General features: G+C 36.7%; 2 protein-coding genes across 4 annotated transcripts; both read right to left on the reverse strand.

Annotated features, from left to right (window-relative positions):
• Positions 1 to 1,348: 1,348 nt before the first annotated feature.
• On the reverse strand, positions 1,349 to 8,568 carry LOC141596389 (histidine kinase 2-like). Of its 3 annotated transcripts, none has more exons than XM_074416542.1 (13): positions 7,752 to 8,561; positions 6,936 to 7,187; positions 6,711 to 6,853; positions 5,946 to 6,221; positions 5,695 to 5,864; positions 5,391 to 5,603; positions 4,975 to 5,161; positions 4,811 to 4,862; positions 4,463 to 4,692; positions 4,268 to 4,366; positions 3,506 to 4,167; positions 2,276 to 2,773; positions 1,349 to 1,979 (listed from the first exon to the last, which is right to left on the reverse strand). In XM_074416542.1, the coding sequence occupies exons 2-13, from the start codon at positions 6,946 to 6,948 to the stop codon at positions 1,733 to 1,735; spliced, it is 2,790 nt and encodes a 929-aa protein (XP_074272643.1). In that variant the 5' UTR covers positions 6,949 to 7,187; positions 7,752 to 8,561; the 3' UTR covers positions 1,349 to 1,732. The 3 variants fall into 3 exon arrangements, with proteins under 3 accessions (XP_074272643.1, XP_074272633.1, XP_074272624.1); XM_074416532.1 differs by having other exon boundaries at positions 6,711 to 6,848; positions 7,752 to 8,358; XM_074416523.1 differs by having other exon boundaries at positions 6,711 to 7,187; positions 7,752 to 8,568.
• Positions 8,569 to 9,979: 1,411 nt separating this feature from the next.
• Positions 9,980 to 18,396, reverse strand: LOC141596405 (heat shock protein 90-6, mitochondrial). The gene is made up of 20 exons (XM_074416553.1): positions 18,128 to 18,396; positions 16,871 to 17,086; positions 16,697 to 16,770; positions 15,220 to 15,345; positions 15,028 to 15,121; positions 14,859 to 14,942; positions 14,613 to 14,756; positions 14,398 to 14,511; positions 14,228 to 14,284; positions 14,062 to 14,133; positions 13,875 to 13,979; positions 13,579 to 13,719; positions 13,395 to 13,487; positions 13,237 to 13,314; positions 12,776 to 13,030; positions 12,536 to 12,638; positions 12,185 to 12,359; positions 11,940 to 12,045; positions 11,061 to 11,150; positions 9,980 to 10,364 (listed from the first exon to the last, which is right to left on the reverse strand). The coding sequence occupies exons 1-20, from the start codon at positions 18,227 to 18,229 to the stop codon at positions 10,209 to 10,211; spliced, it is 2,385 nt and encodes a 794-aa protein (XP_074272654.1). The 5' UTR covers positions 18,230 to 18,396; the 3' UTR covers positions 9,980 to 10,208.
• Positions 18,397 to 25,695: the final 7,299 nt, after the last annotated feature.

Here is a 25,695-nt window from a genome sequence, read left to right on the forward strand (position 1 = left end):
AAAAATCTACCCATAGCAATTCACAACGTAATTCCCGTTTCCTTGTGGTTCGACCCCTATTACTACATTTACTTGTGTTTAGGGAATTTATCTTTGCATAGGCACGCGACAAGCCTATCACCATACTTCCTCGATTTTCTCACTGGGCTGGGTCGTGCCGTGGGTCGTGCCGCCCACCAGCCCGCGGCCCTTTATGCTAACTATAGGCAGGCCTTACTATTTTTTTTTTATTTTTTTTTGCTGAAATGGCGGGCCGGGCCAAGTTGCATAAAATGACGGATTAAGGCGGGTCGGGCCGGGTCAGCCCGTGCTGTTGACCAACTCTATATACTGCTAGCCTAAGCAATTAGTCTCACTATAGATGGATATATCCGTCTAAAATGAAAGTCGGGTCAAATATGCTTAAAGTGGTGATATTTTTGGGCCCAACCATGCAACTTATTGTTTGTCTTATGTTTTAAGTGGGTGGATATTTGGCCCGTTTATAACTATAGACGGATATCTCCCGTTTATAATGAGAATTTGTGCAGCCGAGAGGTTCTTATCTAAGACGGTCTTATATAAAAATATTCAACTTATAATAACAGGTTCAATTAAAATACTTTATATACGTATAAAAGATGTTTTATTTTGGTAAATTTAATGAATTACGTTGTTTCCTTGCATTTCTCAACGTAGTTACTCTTTCATGTACTTACACACATTACTTAATCATGGCCTTTTCTCATAATATTTCCACACTTTACCTAGACCCTAAGCATCGATAATCCGCTAATTAACATTGAATTTTTGATTATCGGTAGCAAACTTTAATTGTAGAATGTAAATACCTTGTATTGTGGCCTTTTAGGTTTGAAGTGGGCTTTTTTGTTCCTTAGGGTTTGCCTGGAATCTATGGAACAATTCGGGGGTAAATTTTAATTGGGATATATTTTGAGCGAAGTTAATTATTTGGTTAATGAGTTCATTGATGATATGTTTGGCATAAGGGTAATGATTACTTAGTAGATGTTTTAATCCCTTAATCATTACCCGGGGGGAGGGTTGGTAATGTATTAACCTTTTATGAGGGTAATAAATCTAGAAGATGAATAATTACTCTAATGCCAAACATAGAAAATGCATCTTACCTATTACTCTCATATTCATTCCCCCCTTTTACCCTCAATCCAAGGAAGCCCTTAGAGAGGGAAAGAAAAGACCATGAGAGTTTGGAGTTGGTGGAAAAAATGATAAAGGGTAATTACGGAAAACATGTACATAATTAAGTAAATCATGTACATGAAAGAGCAACACCCTTTTTCAATGTGTGTTAGTATTCATTATAACAAGATAATGGATCATCCGGTTATCAAAGTAGAATTACTGAAATAGTAGCGTAAACTCTATTCATATAGGCGTATGCGTTACAATGACAAACTGACAACATGAAGGTTGCATCAAAGCATTTCATCTTCCCTCCACATTTCAAACTTGGATCACAAGTCGGTATTGGTAGCGATGCTTAGTCTCCAATGTGGAATGTTCAAAGATGTATGGATTGTATTTCAAAAAAAAAAAAAGACATTTTAAGATTATAGACCGAAGAGACTAAAAGATTCCTAATCAACTCTATCTAACCTCCTAACCCCAACTCCAAATCATCCTACTCGATAACTATACAAGCACTCCAGTAATATGGCCTAAAGAAGCACTCCAGCTCGGAGGTGTTTGGGTATACATACAGTGAGAACTATAATGACCTAAAGAAGCAAGCTACAGCTGAATAGAGTTGCTCCTCTTCGAAAGGTTTAGACACGTATCCATCCATTCCACTCTTCATGCACTCCTCATTTGTAGCTTGAATGACATCGGCTGTCATAGCCAATATCGGTGTGTGCCAGGGAATCTCCTCATGTCTTTCTGCTGAGACATCATCGATATCAAGTTTCTCATTAAACTCGCTTTCTTTGAGACGAATTTGTCGTGTAGCTTCAAACCTAAAAGGCAGGCAATCAACACTAGGGACATAAGCAACATTGATATTCAATTATGACCCATTAACATACGAGCAAGTCTCATGAGGGACTATGTCTCACGTAAAGATATTGTGAGATGTAACTTACAATTTGCTAACAAGTAACAACCGACAAAAAAAAAGGCTATTCTCGGGTTATCCATAATGAAAAATGAGACGGAAAATGTAAGAGGCAGTGTGTTTGGACCAAATGAAACTAATAATCATCCTACAGAGAAAAAGTTGCGGAGTATTAATTAGCGAAAAGGCATTGATTACCCGTCCATTTCTGGCATTTGAAGATCCATGAAGCAAGCATCGAATCCATGGGGAGGGTTAAGCATCTTTACAGCAGCCTTTCCACTGTCGACACAAGTAACAACGGCTCCATATTTCCTAAGAGCTCCTTCTGCCACTTTACGATTAACAGCGTTATCATCTACTACCAATATTTGTTTCCCATTGAGCAAACTACCAAGACTAGCCGGTTTGGCTTTGTATGATTGTCTTTTCCTCCCATTTGAAAACACTTCATGGAAGCATCCGCTCAAGATGCTCAATCTCAGAGGCTTTGTCAATATATCATCTACCAAATGACAAGATTTGAGCTCGCTCCGTTCACTAGAACTAATTGAAGTAGCTACAAGGAAAAATTTGGGCACTCTATCAGTATAGTTGGTTGGTGCTGCGTCTCTAACAAGGCGACGGAGATCAGCAACAATATCTTTTTCCCAGACCTCCTTTTCGATGAGTACCATGGCTAATGGTGCCGATGGACTGAAGGACAAATATCATACATTAGCAAGGTCCTTAAAACATTTTACAGCTATTAAGGGAAGTTATATGTCTAAAACTAGGAACATCAAGCTGATTTTTTCTTACTGTAGGAAAACATCCACTTTGATGCCCGCGGGTAGAGGTGGCAATCGGGTCAGTCGGGTCGGGTTTGGATCGGGCCACATCGGGTTGGGTCATATTGGGCCATCATGCCCTTTCAAGTCGAGCCGGGTCGGGTTCGGGTCGTTATCGGGTCGGGTCATTTTGGGTCAAATGATGTATCGGGTCGGGTCACTATCGGGTCCGATAACTTAATCACATTACTATAATTTTTTACCGTTAAATTTAGCTTTTAACCTATTATTTGGTTTAATTACTTCATTACAAAGGCAAACATATCAATCTAAACACAAAATCACTTTCATTTTGATCAAAATTAAGCTTAATAATTGTCGGGTTATCAATTTAATCGGGTCAGCATCGGGTCGGGTCAATATCGGGTCGGTCTGGGTCGGGTTCGGGTCGCTGGTAATCGGGTCGTGTCGGGTTACGGGTCGGGTTGGTTTCGGGTCGCAATGTTTTTGGGCCCTGTAGGGTCGGGTTTGGGTCGGGTCAGACTTGCCAGCTCTACCCGCGGGTTTGGGCTAATTGCACTTTGGTTATGTGCTGATGGACTGAAGGACAAATATCATACACAACTGTCACTATGAAAGGTATAAGAAAGAAATTTACCTGAAATTTAACTTGCTAGAAATAAATGAGCATGCAGATGGAAGATTGGAAACTATATCGACAGATATTCCCAATCGCTGAAGATGATACCGTGTAACTAGAGCTCGAATGCTTCTTTTATCGATGATCAGAGCTCTCAACCCCTTCAACTCCATAACAGATGTCTCATATGTGCGGCATTTTGGGTCCAGAGATCTTGATTCTCCTTTCATAAGAAGAGCAGTGAAGGAAAAGGTACTGCCAACACCACGTTCGCTAACAAATCCGATTTCTCCTCCCATAAGGTCAACTAAACATTTGCTTATACTCAACCCTATTCCAGTACCTCCATAATGCCGTGAAGTGGAACTGTCGGCCTGCATAAATGGTGTGAAAATACGGCTTTGTGCGTCTTGAGGAATTCCCTCCCCTGTGTCCTCCACTGTCACCAACAGTTTTATCATTCCAGTCGTCTCAGTAGGATTAGCGGAACACAAGTGTCTGAAACTAGACCAACTTTTCCATCTGTCAACAACGGCAAAACCACTCAACGTGTTTCTTTCTAATCCAGCATTTGATTCAGTCGAGCTTTGTTGTAGCAATTCATCCAAAATATCAGGATTGGCCTTCACTTCATTTGCCAAATGCACAGACACAAAAATATGCCCCTCATCATTTGTAAACTGTAGGTAGAAGATAAGCTCGTCCATTAGACGCTTGTTAACATAAATTTGAACAAAAGACTCAATGACTCTCAGAAAAGAACACAAGCAAAAAACCAACCTTCAGTGAATTCCCAACCAGATTGGTAATTATCTGACGAAACCGCCCAGGATCTCCAACAACAATTTCAGGTACTTCTTCAGATACATATACAGCCAACTGCAATACATAAAGTATGCAATCGATGTTAGGCATCTATTTGACTTACTGTTCATGAAGAAATGATTTTCCTGTCATATAGCTACTTAAACTTACTTCTATTTGTTTTTCACGAGATTTCAAAGAGAATAGTGAGACAATGTTGTCAAGAATAGCCCGTAAATCAAAAGGCACAGCTTCAAGTTCCAGCCTGCCTGATTCTATCTTTGCTTGATCAAGGACCTCATTGATAATAGAGATGAGGTCCTTCCCACTGGCATGAGCTGTCTGTGCATAATCAAGCTGATCATCGTCCAGATTGGTATCCATCAGCATTTGTAACATTCCTGCAGCACAAGTCGGATTCTAAATTCGGATTCTAATTTGGGAAGGGCCATTCTGGTCGGATTAGTTTTACCACGGCTGCACACACATTAGTAAAAATAATAAAGTAAAGGTCCTTACCTAATACGCCGTTCATTGGAGTTCTAATTTCATGGGAGACTGTGGCAAGAAACTGTACAAATACAAAAGCAGAAGATATAATGACATGTATGGAGGTTGCAAAAGGACAAGGGTCAGCTATAATAAGGGTAAATCAATGTAAATGCTAGAATTGAGAAAATCACCTGAGATTTGGCAACATCTGCGGCTTCTGCTCGAGCTTTAAGTACTTTCATCTTATGCCAGTCTTCCACCACTCTAATAATCCGATTAATTGCTGAAAGCAAAATGTAATATACAAGCATTGTGATTGTCACGACTATACCGCTTGCCGTGATAGCCATCCAAGGATAAGAAGGTTGGTGCTTGAACCTGCAACATAAATCGACCCTGCTAAGGACAACACTCTAACTTTATGACCTTTGCTAGTCAGAAGTATTCAACACGAGTGTGTGCCGAAGGGTTGGACTTAGCTGGTCTATGAAAAACTCCCATTTTTGGTTTAAAATGAATCCTAACCATTAATAGAAAATGGAGGAGGAGAAAATAAAGAAGATTTTTGCCTGTATTGAACTATCTAAAGGTATGAAAGTAAAATTACCTGCAATGCATCTCATGCTTTCGGAATGGATCACCAAAGTCGAGACCACAGACATGCAGAAGGCCTGTATCTACTACATCAGTCCCATACATATTAATTGGAGCTGACGCATTTGTTGTATCATAGACATTAACAACAACAGTTTCTTTGCTGGCAAGTTGTTGAAGAATCTTCTCCACTAGGGATCGAAGGTCGTAAGATGCACCAAGATACCTAGAAAAATAGAATATCCTATAAGCTTCAATTAAGTTCGGTGTAGAGTAGTGCACAAAGTCCATAAAAATAACTACTAGTATAGAATTACCCAACAGTGGCCGCTATTCGTTGCTCTGGAGTGGCCTCTGGTGGAAGTCCAATGTCATAGATAGCAAATGTAAGCACCACACCCAGGTGATTTGACTTAAGCAGCTTAAATGGAGAAGTCAAGACTCCCTTTCCTGTCGCCCTGGCTCTTAAAATGTTGTCCCGATCATCCTGCAATATTAAAGCAGGCCATAATATTTATGATCTTTATGACTAAAAGGAATTATAAAGCTAAATAAAAAACTCAAATACCTTTCCAGACATCATGTCTATGGAAACAATGTGAGCTACAGTCCTCTGACAGAATATAACAGGCGCATATTCATCTCGTCTAGGTGCAGGGTCCATCTTTGTTGGATCAAAATCTTGCACAAGAGTCTGATCCCCATGTTCCATATTTTTTATAGTCCATCCTTGTTGCTTCTCAAATTGCTCCCTCTCATAATGAGTAACTTTTAATGCATACGCGACTCCACTAGTGAGTGGCCTCTCAAAAGCAGTTCTCTCTGTATAATCTCCAAATGTTCTCTGGAAAAATGGAAGATAAAAAAAAGGTTAATTGATAAACAATACCAATATAATGACCATTTTTCATAATCGGTACCAACATAATCAATATTTAATAATCAATATCAATATATTAACTTTTTTCTACGATAGGTACCAAGTCGCCTGAAAATCTCATCTTAACCTACTCTAAAAAGTCCAAAAAACATCATTCAAGTACAAATCTCCACTCACCCACTTCCAAACTCCCTCTCTTAGATGAAAGCACAAAGTAGGAAAAAAATTAGAGTAAAAAGGCGATTTGGTACCTATCCTAGAAAAAAGTTAATATTTTGGTACTGACGTATTAATTATTGGTTATGTTGGTATTCATTATGAAAAAGAGGATTAAAGTTGGTAGTGTTTATCAATTTACCCAAAAAAAAAAAATATTGGCTATAGACAATTGCAAATGCATTTCATTACAATTTGGAAAAATGGAAGATAAAAAACATATTGGCTATAGATTACCTGGTCCATAACAGAGGGATGTTTTCCATGGTGAAATGTAGAGACGAGAATGGCCAGAGCATGAACATGATTCAAGCTCACATTGAACTGATCTTGTAGCATTCTGGCTCGCTCTTCACACATGTTGGACAGTGTTTCCTTTTCTTTAAAAATAGTATCTTGATAAACTTTATTGAACAGCCATGCCGCGAAGATCATCAAAGCTACAAAAAAAGAGTTTAATACCTTCTTCTGCCATTTTGTAGTACTTTTAGCAGGAGTTTGAGTAGGCAATGGAAGCTTGTGCTGCATCAGGTGCTGCAGTGACTCCGGTAACTCATGCTTATTCCATAACCTAAGTTGGACGCTAGTGACACACGAACAAATGATTATCAACCCCAAAATCACCCACCAGCAATTCGTCAATAACGAAAAACACCTAGACTTGCAGGCCTCTTGTGCATCATCACTATGTATCCTTGACCATACCAAATTCCCCTGCGCACAAGACACAACAAAAGATTATACACTGCCATATCTATTAGCAAAATGGCATGTTCGCCTTATCATCTGAAAACAAGAATTTTGAGTAAGTCTTTGTATCTACCAAATGTCGTAGATTAACTAATCAATCAAATGGTGTTAGTCCAGTGGTAGCCAGGTTAAACCTTGAAGCTTGCAGAAATGCAGGGGGCGATGATCACTTGGCCACTACAGCCCCCGAAGGGGGTGGCTTACATGGTCCATGTGGTGGTGCGGGAATGCATGGGCCCGGGGGATTCAACCCCCTCGTCATCGAAAAAAAAAAAACAAATTATTGTATAAGAAACAGGCTAAACAGCATCTAGTTTCATTTAATTCATAACACTCACATGTTAGACAGTCACACGACATTCACATATACTCCCTCCGTCCTATTCATTTGCTTACCTTTGACTAATATAAAACGTAAATAAATGACTGAAATCGAAAGAGTATCAAACATAAGTCAGAAATTCAAAAGGGATAGCCACAATTTATCAAAACTTCCAACATAAAAAGTATTAAACAAATTAAAATTACCTGGTCAGACAAAGCATGAAACTGGCTATTCTGGCTGCAATTAAATTGACTTAAAAGCACAGACTTGTGCTCCACACCAGAAACTCCATACAAAAACCAACTTATTCCAACAAAAACACCCACAAAACCCATCAGAAAAACACTGCCTTTCCATCTCAATTCACCCGGAAACCCATGCTTCTGTTGTTTGCTTTTTCTGAGCTTGAAATTAGCAGGAATTCTGCCATTACAGGAATTCTGACAGTGGTTGCAATTCAAAGACATTTTCACCAACACCATTCAAAATAAGATAACTACAACAACATTACCCCTAATGCCTCAATGGTTCCCGCAAATTGCCGGGTAAGAATCCAAATTAAGATACTTCAACAAAAAAAAAATCCCAACAATTTTTTTTCCTAAATTTAAAGAAAAACTAAACAAAAACCAAAGATTATATGAGCAGAAAGAGCTGAAAATGGTGAGACTGTGAGAGCCCTATACAATATTAGTGGTCTACTCATAAGACAATATGTCAAACACACAGTTGCCTATCATGCAACTCTCTGATGAACCCATCAATGTGACCTTGAGAGGGTAAATAAACAATGAAAGCAATTGGTTGGTTACTCTTTCAAAGGTACTGTACACTGTACATTCCAGTCTTCACTCCTTTTTTTCCTAACCTCTGACAATATTAATGCAAATCAAATCTTTCTCACTTTGTCTTATTTAATTTCAGAGTCGTCTTAATTTAGAACGGTCTTAACTCAAATATGTACAAAATTAAGACACTCATTGTTTTTTTGCTTATTTTATTTTTGTTTGTTTGATGGGCAGAATTTGTTGGAGCAGTTTTGGAGCACACAATCATTCATTCCAACAACTCTTGCCGAAGACGGGTCAGAGCAAGTGACGGGTAATGTCACTCACAAAACGAATAGGGGGGACAAGGTGGAGGCACCCCATGTGCTTCCCTCTCTCTTCTATTTGGGTCATCTGTGAAAGGAAATGGTATCCGTCACTTGAAAGTGACGGATACGTGTCGTCTTCAATGAGATTTTGTGCATTCAAAATGGGAAAAAGGCAGCCTCCACATACAAGAATCAACAAAATTCCCACTTAATTCAACAGTAAAAAGATTTTATCTTTCTTTTTGGTTAATGAATTTGATTTGATGATAGAGATTTTGTGATATTCTTGTAAGAAAATCTACGACTCTTTCCCATGGAATATCTTCTTTGGAACAGTTGTAAAGAAATCTTGAGCATCAATAGTGATTATAAAAAAAGTGTTGACTGGCTCCCTCAAAAAAAAAAAAGTGTTGACTGGCACTTCTACTTAGGTTTTTTAGGTAAATAATCACTCGAACAGAATAATTGAAGGTATAATTTAACTTAATTAGGAGATAGTAACACTACACAAATGCAAACATTGCTAAAATGACTCAACTTTTAACTTATTTGACTCGTTCTTTAATTACGAGTTTATCGCATCCGGCATAATTTACTGAGACAAGCCAGACAATTTCAAGAGACACTATCAAACAATTAGAAATCTCGGGAAAATCTTAAATGGGGCCAGATACCACAACTCTGTATGGTGATAGGCAGTGGAACACAAAAATGAGGAGAATCGGGAAGCTCAGGTTTTGAGATTATTTGCAAAGATGTGAGTGGGAAGCTCACATCATTGGCTAACGAAATGCTCACCATTCTTGTTAATTGTATCAAAAATAATTCAAATTTGGTACCCACACTAATTTAGCTTTTGACGGATACCGTTTCCTCTCACAAAATGTCCATTGAGAGGTAAGTAAGAAGCACATGGGGTACCCCACCTTGTCCCCTCTCCCTTTTTGTAAGAGGTCACAAGCTTATGTGTCATACGTATTAACTTTAATCAACTTCCTCCTGATTTTGGTATTATGTGCTAAAAACTAATACATAAGCCACCCATGTCGGATTTATATTGAGCAATTTGGCTCCTTGTATAATTGAAATCCGAGAGAATCAGATTTGCTCGTTCTATGTTTCATAATGTAATCCAGTCGTTTCTGGGCAATAACTAAAGTTATGAATAGAAAGCGGTTATAGTGAAGAACCTCTTGAAACAGTCTCGTTCCTAGCTTTCCAAAGGCTTTGAATTTACGCGAAAGCCAAAAAGTATCAAGCAACAGTTGATCATTCGCGGTTTGTGCACCATTCGTTCTATCATAAGCAACTGAAGAGCAAACCTGCTAAAAGATGTTAGGCAACCTCTCACATTTCATATTACGGAAAAGTTTTACTCAAGCAGAGTCTATCCTTATTAAATGGTGAAAGCGAGAACATAAAAATAACAGAACTACAACACCCAAAAAGCTTTTAGCAATAGCCCGACTGATTGTGCATTATGCTCTGTTCATCTAGTTTCAGGTTTTCACCTATTAAATAAGCATAATTGACGAGAGAGGTAAGGAGTGAATATAACTAATCATCATTTCTGACTCTCGGCCCCAGCAGGCTCAACAATCTCGGCTTCCACTGTCTCCAGAATTTGTGGCTGGTGAACTGTTTGATCTGCCCACTTGTTAGCTAGAGCAGCACCCATCATCTCATATATCTTTCCACCTAGTTGTGCCGGGTTTTCAGGCTGCAGATGTAAAACGCAGCTCAGACAACATAAACAACAGCAAAACCCCTATAACAACCACATTTCAACCTAAAGACAGTGAACACATTTAATTTGGTAGTGAATTTGTGCCAAGAGCCTATGTTAACAAGACACGGGTACAAGTGTCTGATATATCGAACTCAAGATGACTCTTGAGATACAGCCACATGGGGACTCCCCCTAAAAATACGGATACGTCTTCAAAACAAGAAAATAAAAAACTATAAATATTCAAGAAATTTTAATATGAAACAGAGAGATGATGCAATACATCCCTAAGAGGCATTTTCTTTACTTTCGTCAAACCAACCCTTTTGTCACCGCTAGGGGAAGTGTCGCAGTTTTAAGTGTGTTAAGAATGGATGAGTCAATACAGCATCAACTCAAAAGAAAAAATTGCTATTGGGCAGAAAATGTTCACTACGGGTTCAGACCTTGAAGAAGAAAATATTATTTGTCTCCATGGAAATTAACAGTGTGTAGAACACTACAATCGTATGCTACACGTAATTAATTGACTTGAAAAGGAAATTTGGTCAATATATTAGAGCCCAAGGAAACACAATACTTGGTATCTAGGGGAGTGATTTAATTTTGAGTCAGCTACCATTAGTCTATACTCTATAGCTATAAAACAAGCTTGTAATAATCAAATGCCCAAAAGAGACTACTTACAGTAAAACCGCTGGATACTAATGCTGCATCATATAACAGATCAACAGCTCTAAGAGCCTCTTCATCTTCTGAGCCACACTTGGACGCAGCCTAAATAATCAACAAAAACAACCGTCACTTTGTTGGAGATACTGAACACCAACGAAAAAAGGGAACAATAGGTAAAAGACATTACACACAGGCACACAGCCCTAGTAGATACTGCTGTCAATTAGACTAGTTCCACTGAAGGTTAATCCCCCATAAGACCTCACTGGACTTTTTTAAAAAAAAATTGAAAGGCTTGCTAAACCCATTGAGCTTCTTTTTACTTTGAAGTAACAATCAATCAATGCAATTCGAAGTGCAATTTCCAAAATGGTACTCCCTCTATTTTTTTATATATGACTTTCTCACATTTCGAGACACTCCTTTCTCTCTTCAATATCTCTTAAAATATAAGACTAAATATTATGATATGTATACTCATATAAAAGAGTTTTTCGTAAGGAATTTAATGGTACCATTTTTTATATTTTTTGAACAAATATATTTTTGTAAATATTAAAGTCAAAGGCTTACCTCGTAAATGTAAAACGTCATATATAAAAAAATGGAGGGAGTATCTCTTTATTGATAACAAAGGGGTGAGCAAAGTACGTCCCTGAAACCCCCTCCCTCCTGTCATCGACAGTAACTCTTTAGGAATCGAGGAGTTCTTGCTTAAATTTCTACAGAATGCAAAATATCGAAACTCACAAACCAAAATCTTGTGCACAAGCACCCGTCACTCAAAAACCTTCAAAGAGTGTGGAGTCTACAAGTCTTAGCACAAGTTATATTAATACTAAATAGCACCTAGTTTTTTGTGAATTATCAGGTTGTAACGTGATTATATACCTGAAGACTTCTAATAATAGGGTGCTCAGGATTTATCTCAAACACCCTCCTATTTTTCATGAATTCCAAAGCCGATAAATCACCAGCGTGCTGCGCCTTCATCAGCCTACAATTGCAAAACAAGATATGTATTAAGTTATTTTAAAAGAGGTTGTATGGCCCCCCGTACGATCTGCAAAGCTAAGGCCAAAGCCAAAGTGCCAAACCAAGTAAATTCAGTATATTAAACTAAAAGGATTCTCTACCTCTCCATATTCGCTGACCATCCGAATTTTCCTGACACAAGAACACATGGTGAAGAGCTCAACCGATTTGATATCTGGACGCTTGCAACTTTGTCGCCTAGCCGCTTTTTCATCCAGTCACAGGTGGTTTTAAATTCTTCCTTGATCTCATTTCCTTTTGCCTCATTTTCAATTCCTGCAACAAGTCAGAGGATGAGAAAACTTCCAGAAAGGCAACAAGGACAAACAAAGTTACTCGGTCTTGGACTATTGTATGAAAAACCTTGTATGTTTGGCTATATATTTGTCTGTCAAATCTTGGTACGAAAGGAAAAATGAGGATACGAGTAACATAAGGGATAAAGAACCCACCTAGATCAAGATCTTCTTTGCTAATGTCAACAAAGTTCTTCTCCTTGTAAGATTTCAGATTCTGGACAGCAACCTCATCAATGGGATCAACTAAAAAGAGGACCTACACAACAAAAACAAAATGTCATGAGATATGTAACCTCCCTTTGAGGTCCTACCTTTTCTAATACTGAAGGGCAACAGTAGGATTAAATAAAAGCAGAGGGAATCAAACCAAACAGAAATGAGAAAGAGTCATACTTCAAGATCCTTCTCCAAAAGCTTTTCCAGGAATGGTGTATTCTTTGCGCTTGACACACTATCAGCAGCAATGTAATAGATATCTTTCTGGTCAGCCTTCATATTTTCTACATACTCATCTAAGCTTATCATTTCATTCTCACTTTGAGATGAAAAAAATCTCAAGAGAGGTGCTAGATGCTTATGGTTTTGAGGATCCTCAATGCAGCCTAACTTTAGGTGTTTACCAAAGTTCTCCCAGAAAGCCTCATAGTCCTACAGCCCAGAACATAAGTAAATCCATTAGTGAAAAAAGAATCAGAAGCAACGCACTAACCAGTAGTGGACTAAAAATGAACAGCTTTGGCAAAATGCCGAACACGTCCATGCCCCAATATGCACTATGTACTTATGTAGCACTACCGCCACACCATTTCAGAAAAGTCAGAAATTTCAGTATTATTAAGGTAATATTTACTTACATCTCTGTTGTCACTCATAGATATGCCAAGGATCATGTCAAAGGCCTTCTTGACCAATCTTTTCCTCATAACTCTTACCTGTAACCAATAAAAGAGATGATGAGGAAAGTGAAATCTGAACATATAAGATAATAAAAGAGCTTAGCAAACTGACTTACAATTCTACTTTCTTGAAGGATCTCTCGTGAAACATTCAGCGGAAGATCATTGGAATCCACAACACCCTTAACAAAGCTCAAATACCGAGGAAACTAGAATGATACCAAGATAAGAAAAATATGATCAATAACTCACAAGGGCCAAGGCAAATAAATAAATTAGGTATCTAAGTACAATTCTTACCAATTCCCCATCGAAGTCATCCGAAATGAAAACACGCTTGACGTATAGTCTTATATTCTTGGTCTTAAAGTTCATCAAGTCACCTTTACCTTGAGGCGCCGCAGGCGGGACATACAAGATAGACCTAAACTCGACTTCACCCTGTCATACAAATATTAGAGCATCCTAAGTACTGCAGAGATTAAAACAGGATCGCATAATGAACACGATATATACAAGAAACTAGAGCAACAACGAAAACATAGTTTGGGCATCCATATCTTGACAAAAGTAATCGTGAAGATAACCGTTCTCACCTCAGTAGTGAAATGTGATGAAGCTAGAGGGTTTAGATATTCATTGAAGGCCTTCCTGTAAAACTCGTTATATTCTTCGGTGGTAACTTCTTTAGGATTCCGAAGCTGCATATAATAGAATTAAAATTGGATTTTCCAACGTAAATGAACAACATAGACCACCATTTCAAACAAAACAGGTTCTCACCCATATTGGCTGAGTTTCATTTGTCTGTTCCCATTCCCAATACTTCTCAATCACCTTCTTGGTCTTCTTTTTCTGTGTTAGTAAAATAGAAAAAACAATTTGAAAACGATTTCAAAAAAGCTCATCCAAACATATTAGAATACACAATTAATATTTCACATAGTACCTCTGTTTGTTCTCCAGCATCATCCTTTGCTTCAGCTGGGTCTTCATCAACTTCAACCTGGAACACAATACGCATAATTTGTTTTCATAGACTACAAAGAGAAAGCATCTAACAATGACAATGACAAACCCCAATTTTCAATTGACAATTGATGTGTATAAGCTGAGTACCTCCTTGGTATGGCCCTTCTCCTGCCAAGTGTATATAGGAAATGATACAAATTGTGAATAGTTCTTCACAAGCTTTTCAACCTTCTCTGGATGTGCAAAACCTTTATCATCACGCTGAAATTGACAAAAAGAACATAGATGTTAGTGACATTGACAACATATTCAAGATAGTGTAGAGAAGTAGGAGAAAACAATTCTATGATACCACAACCAACCTTGAGATACAAAGTAATTTTAGTCCCTCTAGGCAAAAGTTTTTCTGGGTCTGTCTCTTCTCTTATTGTATATGTACTGGAATTAGCTTCACCTTCCCAGACAAGCTGTTTATCAGATCTAGGACTCTTCGTTGCAACAGCCACCTTCAAACATGAATTAATAGTCAAATGAAAAGTACAATCAAAGGTATAACGATGTTAAGTTTTACAAAAAGTATTTAACCAAATATACTTGTGTGTGAGTACCTTGTCAGAAACTAGAAATGCCGAGTAGAAACCAACACCAAATTGACCAATCAGATTGCTTTCGCCCCCGCTTTCTTTGCTATCCTGGAAAATCAAGACTTATGTTATATATAAACTAACAAATTACACAAAGTCAAAGTGAACTGCAAAAACACAAAACAAATCAAACCTTCAATGCCTTAAGAAACTTAGCAGTCCCACTCTGTGCAATAGTTCCAAGACAATCTACAAGTTCTTGACGAGTCATGCCAATACCAGAATCACTGCATAAAAAGCAGATATAATCTCTCTTGCCAAAAAAAAAAAAAAGTATAAAAAGTGGTCTATTAGTCAATATAAAGAATCTTTAGAAGTCACATACGTGATTGTTATGGTGCCATTATCTTTGTCTGTCTGGATCCGAATATCGAGATCAACTGAATCTTTTAACAGCTCCGGTTGTGTTACACTAAGAAACCGCAACTTATCAAGAGCATCACTTGCATTGCTGGAGCACAAATAAAAAAAATGATTGCCATCAGATAAAGGTATCGAACAGTAGGTAATTACTGCAAAATTAGTGGATGTCATTAGCCGTTATCAACTTGCTGCACCTAAAACAAATTGATCAAACTCTCGCCAATCCTCTGAAGTTGCAACGGGGCTCATACAGAAAAACAAAAAACTGAAATAGTGCTTGGTTTAGTATTATACAACTGGTATTGTTGTTCAGATAAGGAAATAAAATTACTACTGACAACCAGTCTGAAATCCAACAGAACAAAAGTAAATCTAAATATGAGAAGAAACTAATTGAATAAAACATCGCCATGATGTCGACTAGTTTAAGGTCTATTAGGGGACCAATAGTTCATTTCAAATTTAGAAGAAGACAAAAATCTACATGCCAGATGATCCAGTTTTGAATTTAGATTGGGGCAGGTACAAGGCACACCCAAAGAACTTCAGAATGCTGGAATCAAACACCTATTTTGTAGGTGTGGTAAAATAATAATCTGATGAATGCATACAATCATTTTCTGTTTTCGGGCAAGCCTCTATGCTTAGTCTGCCTGATACTTTGCCGTTACAGAATACGATTTCCGTGAATGCTCTCATCATGGCAAAAAAAATTAAATAAAAAAGGGTTATTTTGAAACTTTTGTAAGTATAGAACTCTCACACTGCCTTCCTAATTCCCTCCCTCAACCTCTTTTCTCTCCTCTACTTCAATATCAGCAGTTCAGCACCCAACATCGAACATGACAAAAATATTTTTTTCAACTTGCACATGAAATTATGTAAAACTTATGAAGAACGGAGTCCAGAATTGGATTTGTTTTTCTCCTACGCAGTACACAACATTAGAATCTGGATACTACTACCCCGAACTAAAGTGGATATCAGGTGTAATCTCGTAAAAGATATATTCAATCGAACCAAGTACACAAACACTACATTGATGATGTTTTCATCACAATTATTAATAAAATCTACAACACATCAAATATTCAATACTAAGCAAGACAGAACTCATTACAGCATTCAGTGTGTGAAGAAAATCAAACAAATAAACTGAGAACACAAATAAGATAACATGAAGAGACGCGGCAGAATTCAAAAAGAAAATCAATCATTGAAGTTTTTGCAAAACATAGGAGGCGCCTTTCATCAAATAAATCACATAACTATTGCTTAATAAATATCTAATCCCTGACACAGCATATGCAAAAGAGAAATTAAAAAATGAGAACTTATCGCTTAATAAATATCTAATCCCTGCCACAGCATATGCAAAAGAGAAATTAAAAAATGAGAATGTCATCCTAATGATATGCGAACTTAACAAAGAAACACACCTGATAAGTTCCCTAAGGAACACCTCTTTGTTGCTGTAGAGGCTATTGACAATAAGGTCCATGAGTCGGCTAACCTATAAAACAACACAAAAACGATAGATAAGCACGACAAGTAATCACACTATACCACTACACAACTAATGTAAATCCAATTATTCAAAAGCCAAGACAAACCTCTGCTTGGTACTCGTATTTCTCAGCTGGTGCACCAGATTCAGATGAATCAGACGCTGCTGCCGTAGATTCATATCTACGGGCCACAGAGAAGCCATTCTTCAAGCTGAAATGTGCATCAGGTTTCCCAGGTTTGCAGATACTACAGTTCCCACAGTTGCACTTGTGTGATATTACTGAAGAGTACCATCTAGAACCTGGTTTGACTTCAGCAGCCTGTCGTAATGAAAATAACACAGTTAAGACACCATCAAGTCGCATCGACAATAAACAAGAGCTAGTTTATGTGACCCTTGTAAACTCGAACCACATTTCGTAATGACATAATGATATTCACATATTAAACAACGCCAACAATCTCAAAACCAACAGTTGTCCAATTTATAGTAATAAGACCGCCCAAACAAGAATTTATCGGCATTTATGGTGCAGAATAGTTCTCAATTTAATTGGCGACAAAAAGTTCAAAGACAACTTTTGCGTAAACCGCAAATTTTCCCTTGTGACGGTCACAATTTGCAACGGGCAAATGTGACCACTTTTTGATTAAATGTAACCAATCAAGTACTGTTCATAAAATGTTACCTATAAAAAATGGTCACATTTTCTCATAAAATGGTCACATTTGGCCCGTCGCAAATGTGAAAAGTGTTTGTGACGGAATAGTACCGTCACAAGGGAGAATTTGCGTAAACATAGAAACTCTTGATATCTCTACCTAGTTCTGAAATTGTTCCGAAATATGTCTTACTCGATGGCCTTCTATGACGGGTTTGGGCATCGATGTGCTGGAGTGACGGGTACACGGAGAAGGCCATCGAGTAAGACCCACTTTTTGCGTAAACATAGAAACTCTTGATATCTCTACCTAGTTCTGAAATTGTTCCGAAATATAACAAAGACGAAATACTATTATATGCCCAGTCAAATTTTAATTAAAGAATTTAATTCCGTGTCAATCACATGTTTACTTTCAAAGGTAAACAAACGATTGAGACAACGAAAATGCTAGATTTCAATGATAACAAACGAATGAAATTCTCTATTCAATACGGCATTCGGAGTATTCAGATCATTTCAAAAAACAAACGCAAATCCAAAAGAAAATACTGATGAGCAAATAAATAGGGCTTTTCACACAAATTCATAAACCCTAGAAAAAAAAATTAAACTCTAGATGAACAACAATACCAAAAAAAACACAAACTATGCAACAAAATTTTGTTTAAGCAAGAGAGGGAAAGTAAGAGAAATTACGGAAGAGTTGGCGGCACCGGCAACGGCGAGGGCGTTGCGGTGGTGGGAACCGCCACGGTAGCGGAGAATTGAAGAGAGAGAGGAACGGGAAACCCTGTGCATTGTTGAATTAGGTGAGAAAGTTTTGAGATGGTAATTGATTTGATTGAATTTGGAGGAGTTAAGACTTAAGAGGAAGGGGAAAATGAGGGTTTTAGTAGGGTTTTTTAGGTGAAGAGAGAATTGGTGTTTGTTTCTCTAATTTATGGGATCCGGAAGTTTCTGGAAACAAACTCTATCCTTTTATTCTCTTTTCTTTAACGCAAGTTTTTTGGGTCCGGCTTAAAGCATCGCAAACGGATTAAGTGACTTCGGCCCTATTTTTTTAGCCTTTATTTCAGTTCTCATGAGTTCGATACAAGTTAGTTTAGATTTATCACAAATTTTCATTTACGACGGCATTGCGACGGATCGAATACATACCAAATCAGAAGGAAATGGGGCAGATTATTGTGCAACTTGGCTTAGTTAGAAAAAGGGAGTAGTGAGCTAGTGTTTTACAATTGTACTATTGAACAATATTTAATTCAACTAATTTTCTAGCACTTGTAAGTCACCTCCTATCTACCATCATACATTTTCACACACCATTTCATCTTTATTCAAAAAAAAAAACTCTCCATAGTCATCTTCATCCAAAAAAAAAAACTACATTAAAACTCTAACAAAAAACCATAAACATGTCATCTAAGTAAGCTCTGAGAAAGCGAGCGAAATTAATATAAACATTGGCATGTTCATCTTCATCCAACAAACTAAAAAAACAAACTATTTTCAAAACCTATCAAAAAAACCATAAATATATCATCTTTATAAAAGAAGGAAGCAAGATCAAAGAAAGAGGAGAGATTAAGATAAGCATTGGGTTGAAATGTTTACATTTAATAATATGTATGTTGAAATTTGAAGGTAAACATTGAGTTTGCTTTATATTTTTTATTTATACTACTAATATTATTATTGAGATTCATATATAAAAATATTGTTTTCATTTCATCAAATTTGATTTTTTATTTATTTTGTAATTTTTTTTGGTTAAATTAATGTTGAATGCATTTTGTTTTCGTATATATTAGATTAATTAATTTAGTTGATGGTGATGATGTATGTGGAAAACAATATTTTGTATCCATTTTGTTAAAATATTTCCTTATTAAATGATAAAACCGATAACAAAATCATGACAACATATATGATAAAATCATTACAAATTATTCACAACAACACCGCTAATATATGAGTGCAATATAATAACTTATTTATGCAATATGTTACCATTTGTAATTATTATGAACATTAATATGATATTTACGATTAGTCTATTTCATGGTAATGTGGTTACATTTCTTGCTAATATGTAGACTTTTATTGTCTGTCAAGTTACACTCTATGATAATATTTTTAAATCTTAAAGTTCATATGGTAACAATGTCTTATATTGTTACCATATTTACCCAGGCAGGACACTCACAGATGAAGAATGGTTGGAGAATAGTTTCATGCTAGTAGAGACATTCTAGTAATTGTATCATTTTAGGAGATACGTATTTGTACTATGTATGAAATGTAGTCATATATCCCATGAATGTTTATAGTTTTCTTTATTTTAACAACCTGTTAACTTGCACAAGTAGTAACTATTTGGAGTCCCTCTTGATGTTCAAAGCAAAGAAAAAGGAACTTTTATTTGACATGTATAAGAAACGCTCATAGACAATTCTTAACTTTTTGCTACACCAATATCATTGAGTAAAATCAGTAATAATAATGTTCATATCTCTTATCAATATGTTACCATCTTTTGAATTGGAAACATATTGGACAATCTTGTAAACATATTGCAAAACACAGTACACTACCATTTGCAACCTATTTCTAAGTCGATTGGTGAAAATGGTTACGTGAGCTTTGCAATATCAAAAAGCCATTTTAAAATGGTTACATCCTTATAACTTAAGTAGCTACATAATATATCAAATGGTTACATTTAGCATGGGCCAAAGCTACTTGGGTAGAGACCGTTGAATTTTTTTAAAAATGGTTACAACTTTTCAAAAACATGGTAACATATTGGGTGTCTATATAAGTGATTGACCTACACAATATCAAATGGTAAAATAGTCCCTTACAATAATGGCAACATATCTACGTGATAAAGGTAATATATTCGTTGTTACCCTTCTAACCCAATTTGGTACCATTTTTAAAGGATGGTGATTAGTTTATTATATATGTTAACATAATATGCATCTTAATATTGAATTACTTCTGTTATATAATATTTCAAAGAAATCTGGTTACTATCAACCACCATTTTAACTAGAAAAAAGTTACATAAACACTTAACCCAGTGACATTTTAAAGATATACATTGTCATAGTCACCAAACATCCATATCTTAGTATTATTAACTAGATTTTATCACAAAATCACCATCCACAACAAGCCATTGTTATCTTCCTAAAATGTCACAACACCATATATAACAAATGGAAACTACACTGTTCAATACAAATCATTACAACTCCATTTCCCTGTCCACACTTCTTAAGCGCTTATTGACTTTCACCATTTCCCTTTGCGGCAAGGACCATTGCAAATCTTTTTCACCGCATCCTGAGTGTAACGTTTGGTGAATTTGCTTTGTAAAGCCGCTGCCTCATCTTCAACGCCCACCGACTACAAACATACACCCAGAATCAATATGTTAAAATATTTGCTTAAGATGTAACCATTACAGAATAATATGTCACCACTTTAGTTACATATTTTACATAATAACATATTGGATAATATGTGAATATGTAGACACTTCAAATTAATATGACACCACTTATGTTTAATATCTTACTTTACCATTACCCTTTAATCCAGTAGTTTGTGTAAATTGTAACAAACACTTCATTTTTAGTAACATCTTATATGACACAAAAACTTGATTATTCTTGTCATTAGGTTCATAATTTAACTCAAGATGTAAAATGGTAACAAAGAACAAAAGTTTAGGAACATAATAAAATGTCCTCATTGTAATTAATATGTAACCATTAACATATATTTTCATGACCCTATTTAGTGATTTGGCATTCCTAAAAAAAAATGTTTACAAACAGCTTTAAAATGGTGACAAACAAAATTTCAACTTAATTTATGGTCTATCACCACTTAAATAAACTAAATAACTAAATCATGTTTGTAAAAAAAAGGTCATATAAAATTGATATTTGGTTACATTTTATACTACTACTCAATTTCAATAAACTCATCAACATCTCGACACTTTAATTAAATGTGTTACCATACTCAATAATATGGTATTTGATAATGACCGACTAAATTAAATTATATGCATGTGGTAAACATTTGTTAAAAAAAAAAGTACACCTTAGTAAACCTAATAAAATGTACACACTGTACTTGAATATGTAACCAGTTTTGGTTCATAAACATGACACAACTAAAATGGTCATATTTCAGAATTCCAACCGTTTTCTTCCGCTGTACAACCCCTTACATGCAATTCTTGAACACTATGGGAAACACGTAAACCACAAGTAATATAGCAAAAACAAAGATCATCAAGCTAACAATTAAACAACAAAAACCTCCACCTTCTAAATCCTCATCAACGGAACCGTAAAAATAAATCTAATACATTCATACTAAAATAATACATAATTAAAATCCTATAACCACCCTAAAACAATTATAATAAATAGAAACCAAAAATTTAAAATACCTTTGTTGGATTCAACACTTGCATGTGCCGTTCTTGCATTCTTTTTAGGTAATGTCGTCTTTCCTATTTGTTTTTCTTACCATGTTTATAATTACATTGATTATGTTCTGAGTTTTTGTTAATTTGTAAGGAAGAAGATGAAGATCGTAGCGGACGGAAATAGTATAGTAGATGAAGATCATAGCAAATTGAAAAAGTAGAAGGAAGATTTTTAGGTTTTATAGAGAGAGAAATGAATATGGAAAAAAGTGTGTTTGAAAATTAAATTGAAAATGAGATGTGAAGTTGAGAAGATGCAATGTTACTGTATTGGGAAGATAATGTTTTAAATTTTTTATTTGAAATGTCAATTCCAAGTCAGTGCCTTATATTACCTATAAAAGCCTACACACACAATTGCATGTGACTCGTTTTCATACCATTTTTACACAATGTGGTATTATCCGACCGTCCGCAAACTGCAGATCCGTCAAGTGGTAATTGTAGATTTATATAGTTCAATTTAGTTCAGTCCACCTCCATTAAATTCAGTTTGGTTCAATTCATTCATTCAGTTTAATTCAGATCCAATAAATTTTATTTCAATTTTACAATAATAATAATAATAATCCCTAATAATAATTAATAATAATAATAATTGATTGAAAAAACACGCCCCTTACCCACGCCCTTCTCGAGCCGCAAAACCTCAGACAACTCCGACGAGTCAGCCACACTCGAACTCTAGTGTCACACTGTCACGTCCACCCATGACCACTCCGGCATACACCACTGATCTTGTCGTCAAAAATTCTACCCAATCACCAAATTTCTGAAATCAGTAACCTTATTCTTCTATCTCATTCATATTCCCTCTTTGTTCACTATGATATCAATTTTATCATTTTATTTGATTGTCATCTGATTAGTTGTACTTAATCCAAATTTATTTTTGTGGGCGACAGTGGAAGAACTTATGCTCTCGTCATTAAACTTGTATTAGTTTGTTTGTTGTGGAAGAGTTTACCCTTGTCATTAAATTTTTGTTTTTTTTTTTTCTAGATATTGTCATTAAACTTTTCTTAGTTGCTCCAGCACAACAATCTCAGTGACTAACTTTCACACCAATTAATAGTAGCAATGAGAATAAATTTTGTAAATTATATTTTGAACAGTAAATTACTTGATTAAATAACGTAGTAGAATCATAGTTGAAATCGTTGGAGCAATTTGATAAACTTTCAGGGGGGAAATGAAAGAGAAATAAAATTTTAGCAAGAGTTAAAAGGGTATAAGATAAAGATTTAATGATAAAATGTATGTAATAAAAGTAAAGTTCGCATATGAAAAAACAATTCCGTAATAATTATTATTATTTTCAGTTTTTATAAGTTGATTCATTTCATTTCGATTAAGATCCCTTAAGTTCGATTCGTCCATTAAGGCCCTGTTCTTTTCCGCTTTTTAGAGTGAATCGAACGAGTTGAATCGAATGGAGCTGAACTGAACTAAATAGAGCTGAGCTGAATCGAAATGGTGAATCGAATGAAGTGAGCCGAATCGAATCGAATCGAATGGAGGCCCGGTGATAGAGCTCAACTGGACTAAGCAGATTAGAGCTGAATTGAACAGGCTCCTTGAGGCTCGGGGGGCTCGAGTGGGGCTTTCTATGCTGCTTGTTGATTTCCAGAATGCGTTCAACCTTGTTGACCGTTCGACCATGCTTCAGGAGGTCCGCCGTCGTTGCCCGGCTCTCTCCCGTTGGGTCACTGGGTGGAGTTTTGTTATTCCAGCCCGGCCCGTATTTTTTATGGGGAGCACTGCTTGTGGTCTTGTCAGGGTGTTCAGCAGGGTGATCCGTTAGGGCCTTTGCTTTTCGCGTTGGTTTTGCATCCCTTGGTTTGCAAGATCCGGGACACTTTTGACCTCACTTTACAGGCATGGTACTTAGATGATGGCACCATCGTGGGTGATACTTTGGAGGTGGGGAAGGTTTTGGACTTGATTAGGTTGGATGGCCCTCGTTTTGGATTGCATCTTAATGTCTCCAAGACGGAGGTCTTTTGGCTTTGTTGAGGATCCACGGGTCGCTTCCCAGGGGTTTTCCCCACTTCTATTTCTCGACCATTGCGTGGTGTTACGATTTTGGGAGGACACACAAGATTGTCCTGGTTTTAGCGGTGAGATTGTGGCGACGAGAGTAACTAAGACCATTGAGCTAATGGACTTGGTTGCGAGGATTGAGGACCCTCAATGTGAGTTGCTTCTTCTTGACTTGTCTTGGTATCTCTAAGCTCTACTTCTCCCTTCGTACTTGCTCCCCTCTTTGTTTTTGGGTCTGTCCATCTTCCTTTTGATGCCGCTCTTCGTTCTAGCTTGGAACGTATTGTCACCGCGTCGGGGCCGGGTTTTGGGGATTGGCGGTGGCGCCTTGCTACATTCCCTTTTCATCTTGGTGGTCTTGGTGTCTATGCGGCGGGAGATGTTTTATTTTATGCTTTTATTGCGTCCGCTTGCGATCTTGGTTTGCGAGCTAAGCTCCTCGGCCCTTCGGTATTGTAGTCTGCTGGCCCCGCTTTTGATCTTTGCCGCAGTGTTTCTGCGACTACGAGTTACGTATATTAGGTCACCCTAGTGAAATTGCTTTGCCCAAACTTATGAAGAAATTGGCGGACATTTATTTCACGACGGTTCTTTCTTTGCCTTAGAGTCTGTTTTCTCTTTGACACCACGCCACTTGCTTTATAGCGATCTCGTGGGTTCTCACTCCTCCGATTGGTTACGTGCGGTTCCTATATCAGGGTCAGGAGACTATGAACGGAGGACTTACCGTAGTGTGTTGGGGTATCGTCTGGGTGTTCCGTTATTCGCGGTATCTAGGCCATTTCTGCTTGCTCTCGGGTTTTTCTTTGAGGATGTTTTTTTTGGGACCACGCTGTTTCTTGTCGGTGCGTGGGCGTTAAACATCGGCATAACCTTGTCCGGGACACTCTTTTCGACATCCGCTATAGATCCAGTATTACTGCGGGGAAGGAGGTTGATATCGGTTTGGTTGATGGGCATGGTGGCTCTCTTCGTCCTGCGGATTTATTGCTTTATTCTTGGGACGGGGCGTGATGTGTGCGTCGACCGGCGGGTTCTTCACCTTTGACTCGATGGGTTGATGATTTTGTGCGGGCCGGGTTGTCGCTGTCTTTGCTCGGCGAAAGTGTGCTAAGTATGGGGATTTGTGCGCGTAGCGGTTATGGTTTCCTACCTTTCTCTTTCTCTTCCCTTGGGAGAGCTGGGTTCGAGATCTTTGTTGTCTTGCTCAGCGGATCCGAAATTCTCGGTATCTCAGGATGCGGGGGCTCGGGTAGCCGCTTACATTTTTACTAGGCTTAGCTTTCTTTATTGCTAAGTGTGGGAGCCCAGTTGTCTCGGCTCCCCACCAATTTCATGTAAACTTTTACGTTTATTTTAATGAAAGCTGCGCGCATCATAATAATAATAATAAAAAAATAATAATAATAATAATAATAATAATAATTATTATTATTATTATTATTATTATTATTATTATTATTATTATTATTATTATTATTATTATTATTATTATTATTATTATTATTATTATTATTATTATTATTATTATTATTATTATTATTATTATTATTATTATTATTATTATTATTATTATTATTATTATTATTATTATTATTATTATTATTATTATTATTATTATTATTATTATTATTATTATTATTATTATTATTATTATTATTATTATTATTATTATTATTAGAAGAAGAAGAAGAAGAAGAAGAAGAAG

This window comes from Silene latifolia, chromosome 1, assembly GCF_048544455.1.
Source record: "Silene latifolia isolate original U9 population chromosome 1, ASM4854445v1, whole genome shotgun sequence".
In the NCBI taxonomy this organism is placed as follows: domain Eukaryota; kingdom Viridiplantae; phylum Streptophyta; class Magnoliopsida; order Caryophyllales; family Caryophyllaceae; genus Silene; species Silene latifolia.

Coding starts and splice junctions, on each gene's coding strand:
- LOC141596405 (XM_074416553.1), bottom strand. CDS start 18,229: ATGCACAGGGTTTCCCGTTCCTCTCTCTCTTCAATTCTCCGCTACCGT. Junction 13,720..13,874: donor CATCACATTTCACTACTGAG/GTGAGAACGGTT, acceptor TTTGTATGACAG/GGTGAAGTCGAGTTTAGGTC. Junction 10,365..11,060: donor TAGTATCCAGCGGTTTTACT/GTAAGTAGTCTC, acceptor TTACATCTGCAG/CCTGAAAACCCGGCACAACT.
- LOC141596389 (XM_074416523.1), bottom strand. CDS start 8,030: ATGGTGTTGGTGAAAATGTCTTTGAATTGCAACCACTGTCAGAATTCC. Junction 4,863..4,974: donor CAGATGTTGCCAAATCTCAG/GTGATTTTCTCA, acceptor GTATTTGTACAG/TTTCTTGCCACAGTCTCCCA. Junction 1,980..2,275: donor CAAATGCCAGAAATGGACGG/GTAATCAATGCC, acceptor CCTGCCTTTTAG/GTTTGAAGCTACACGACAAA.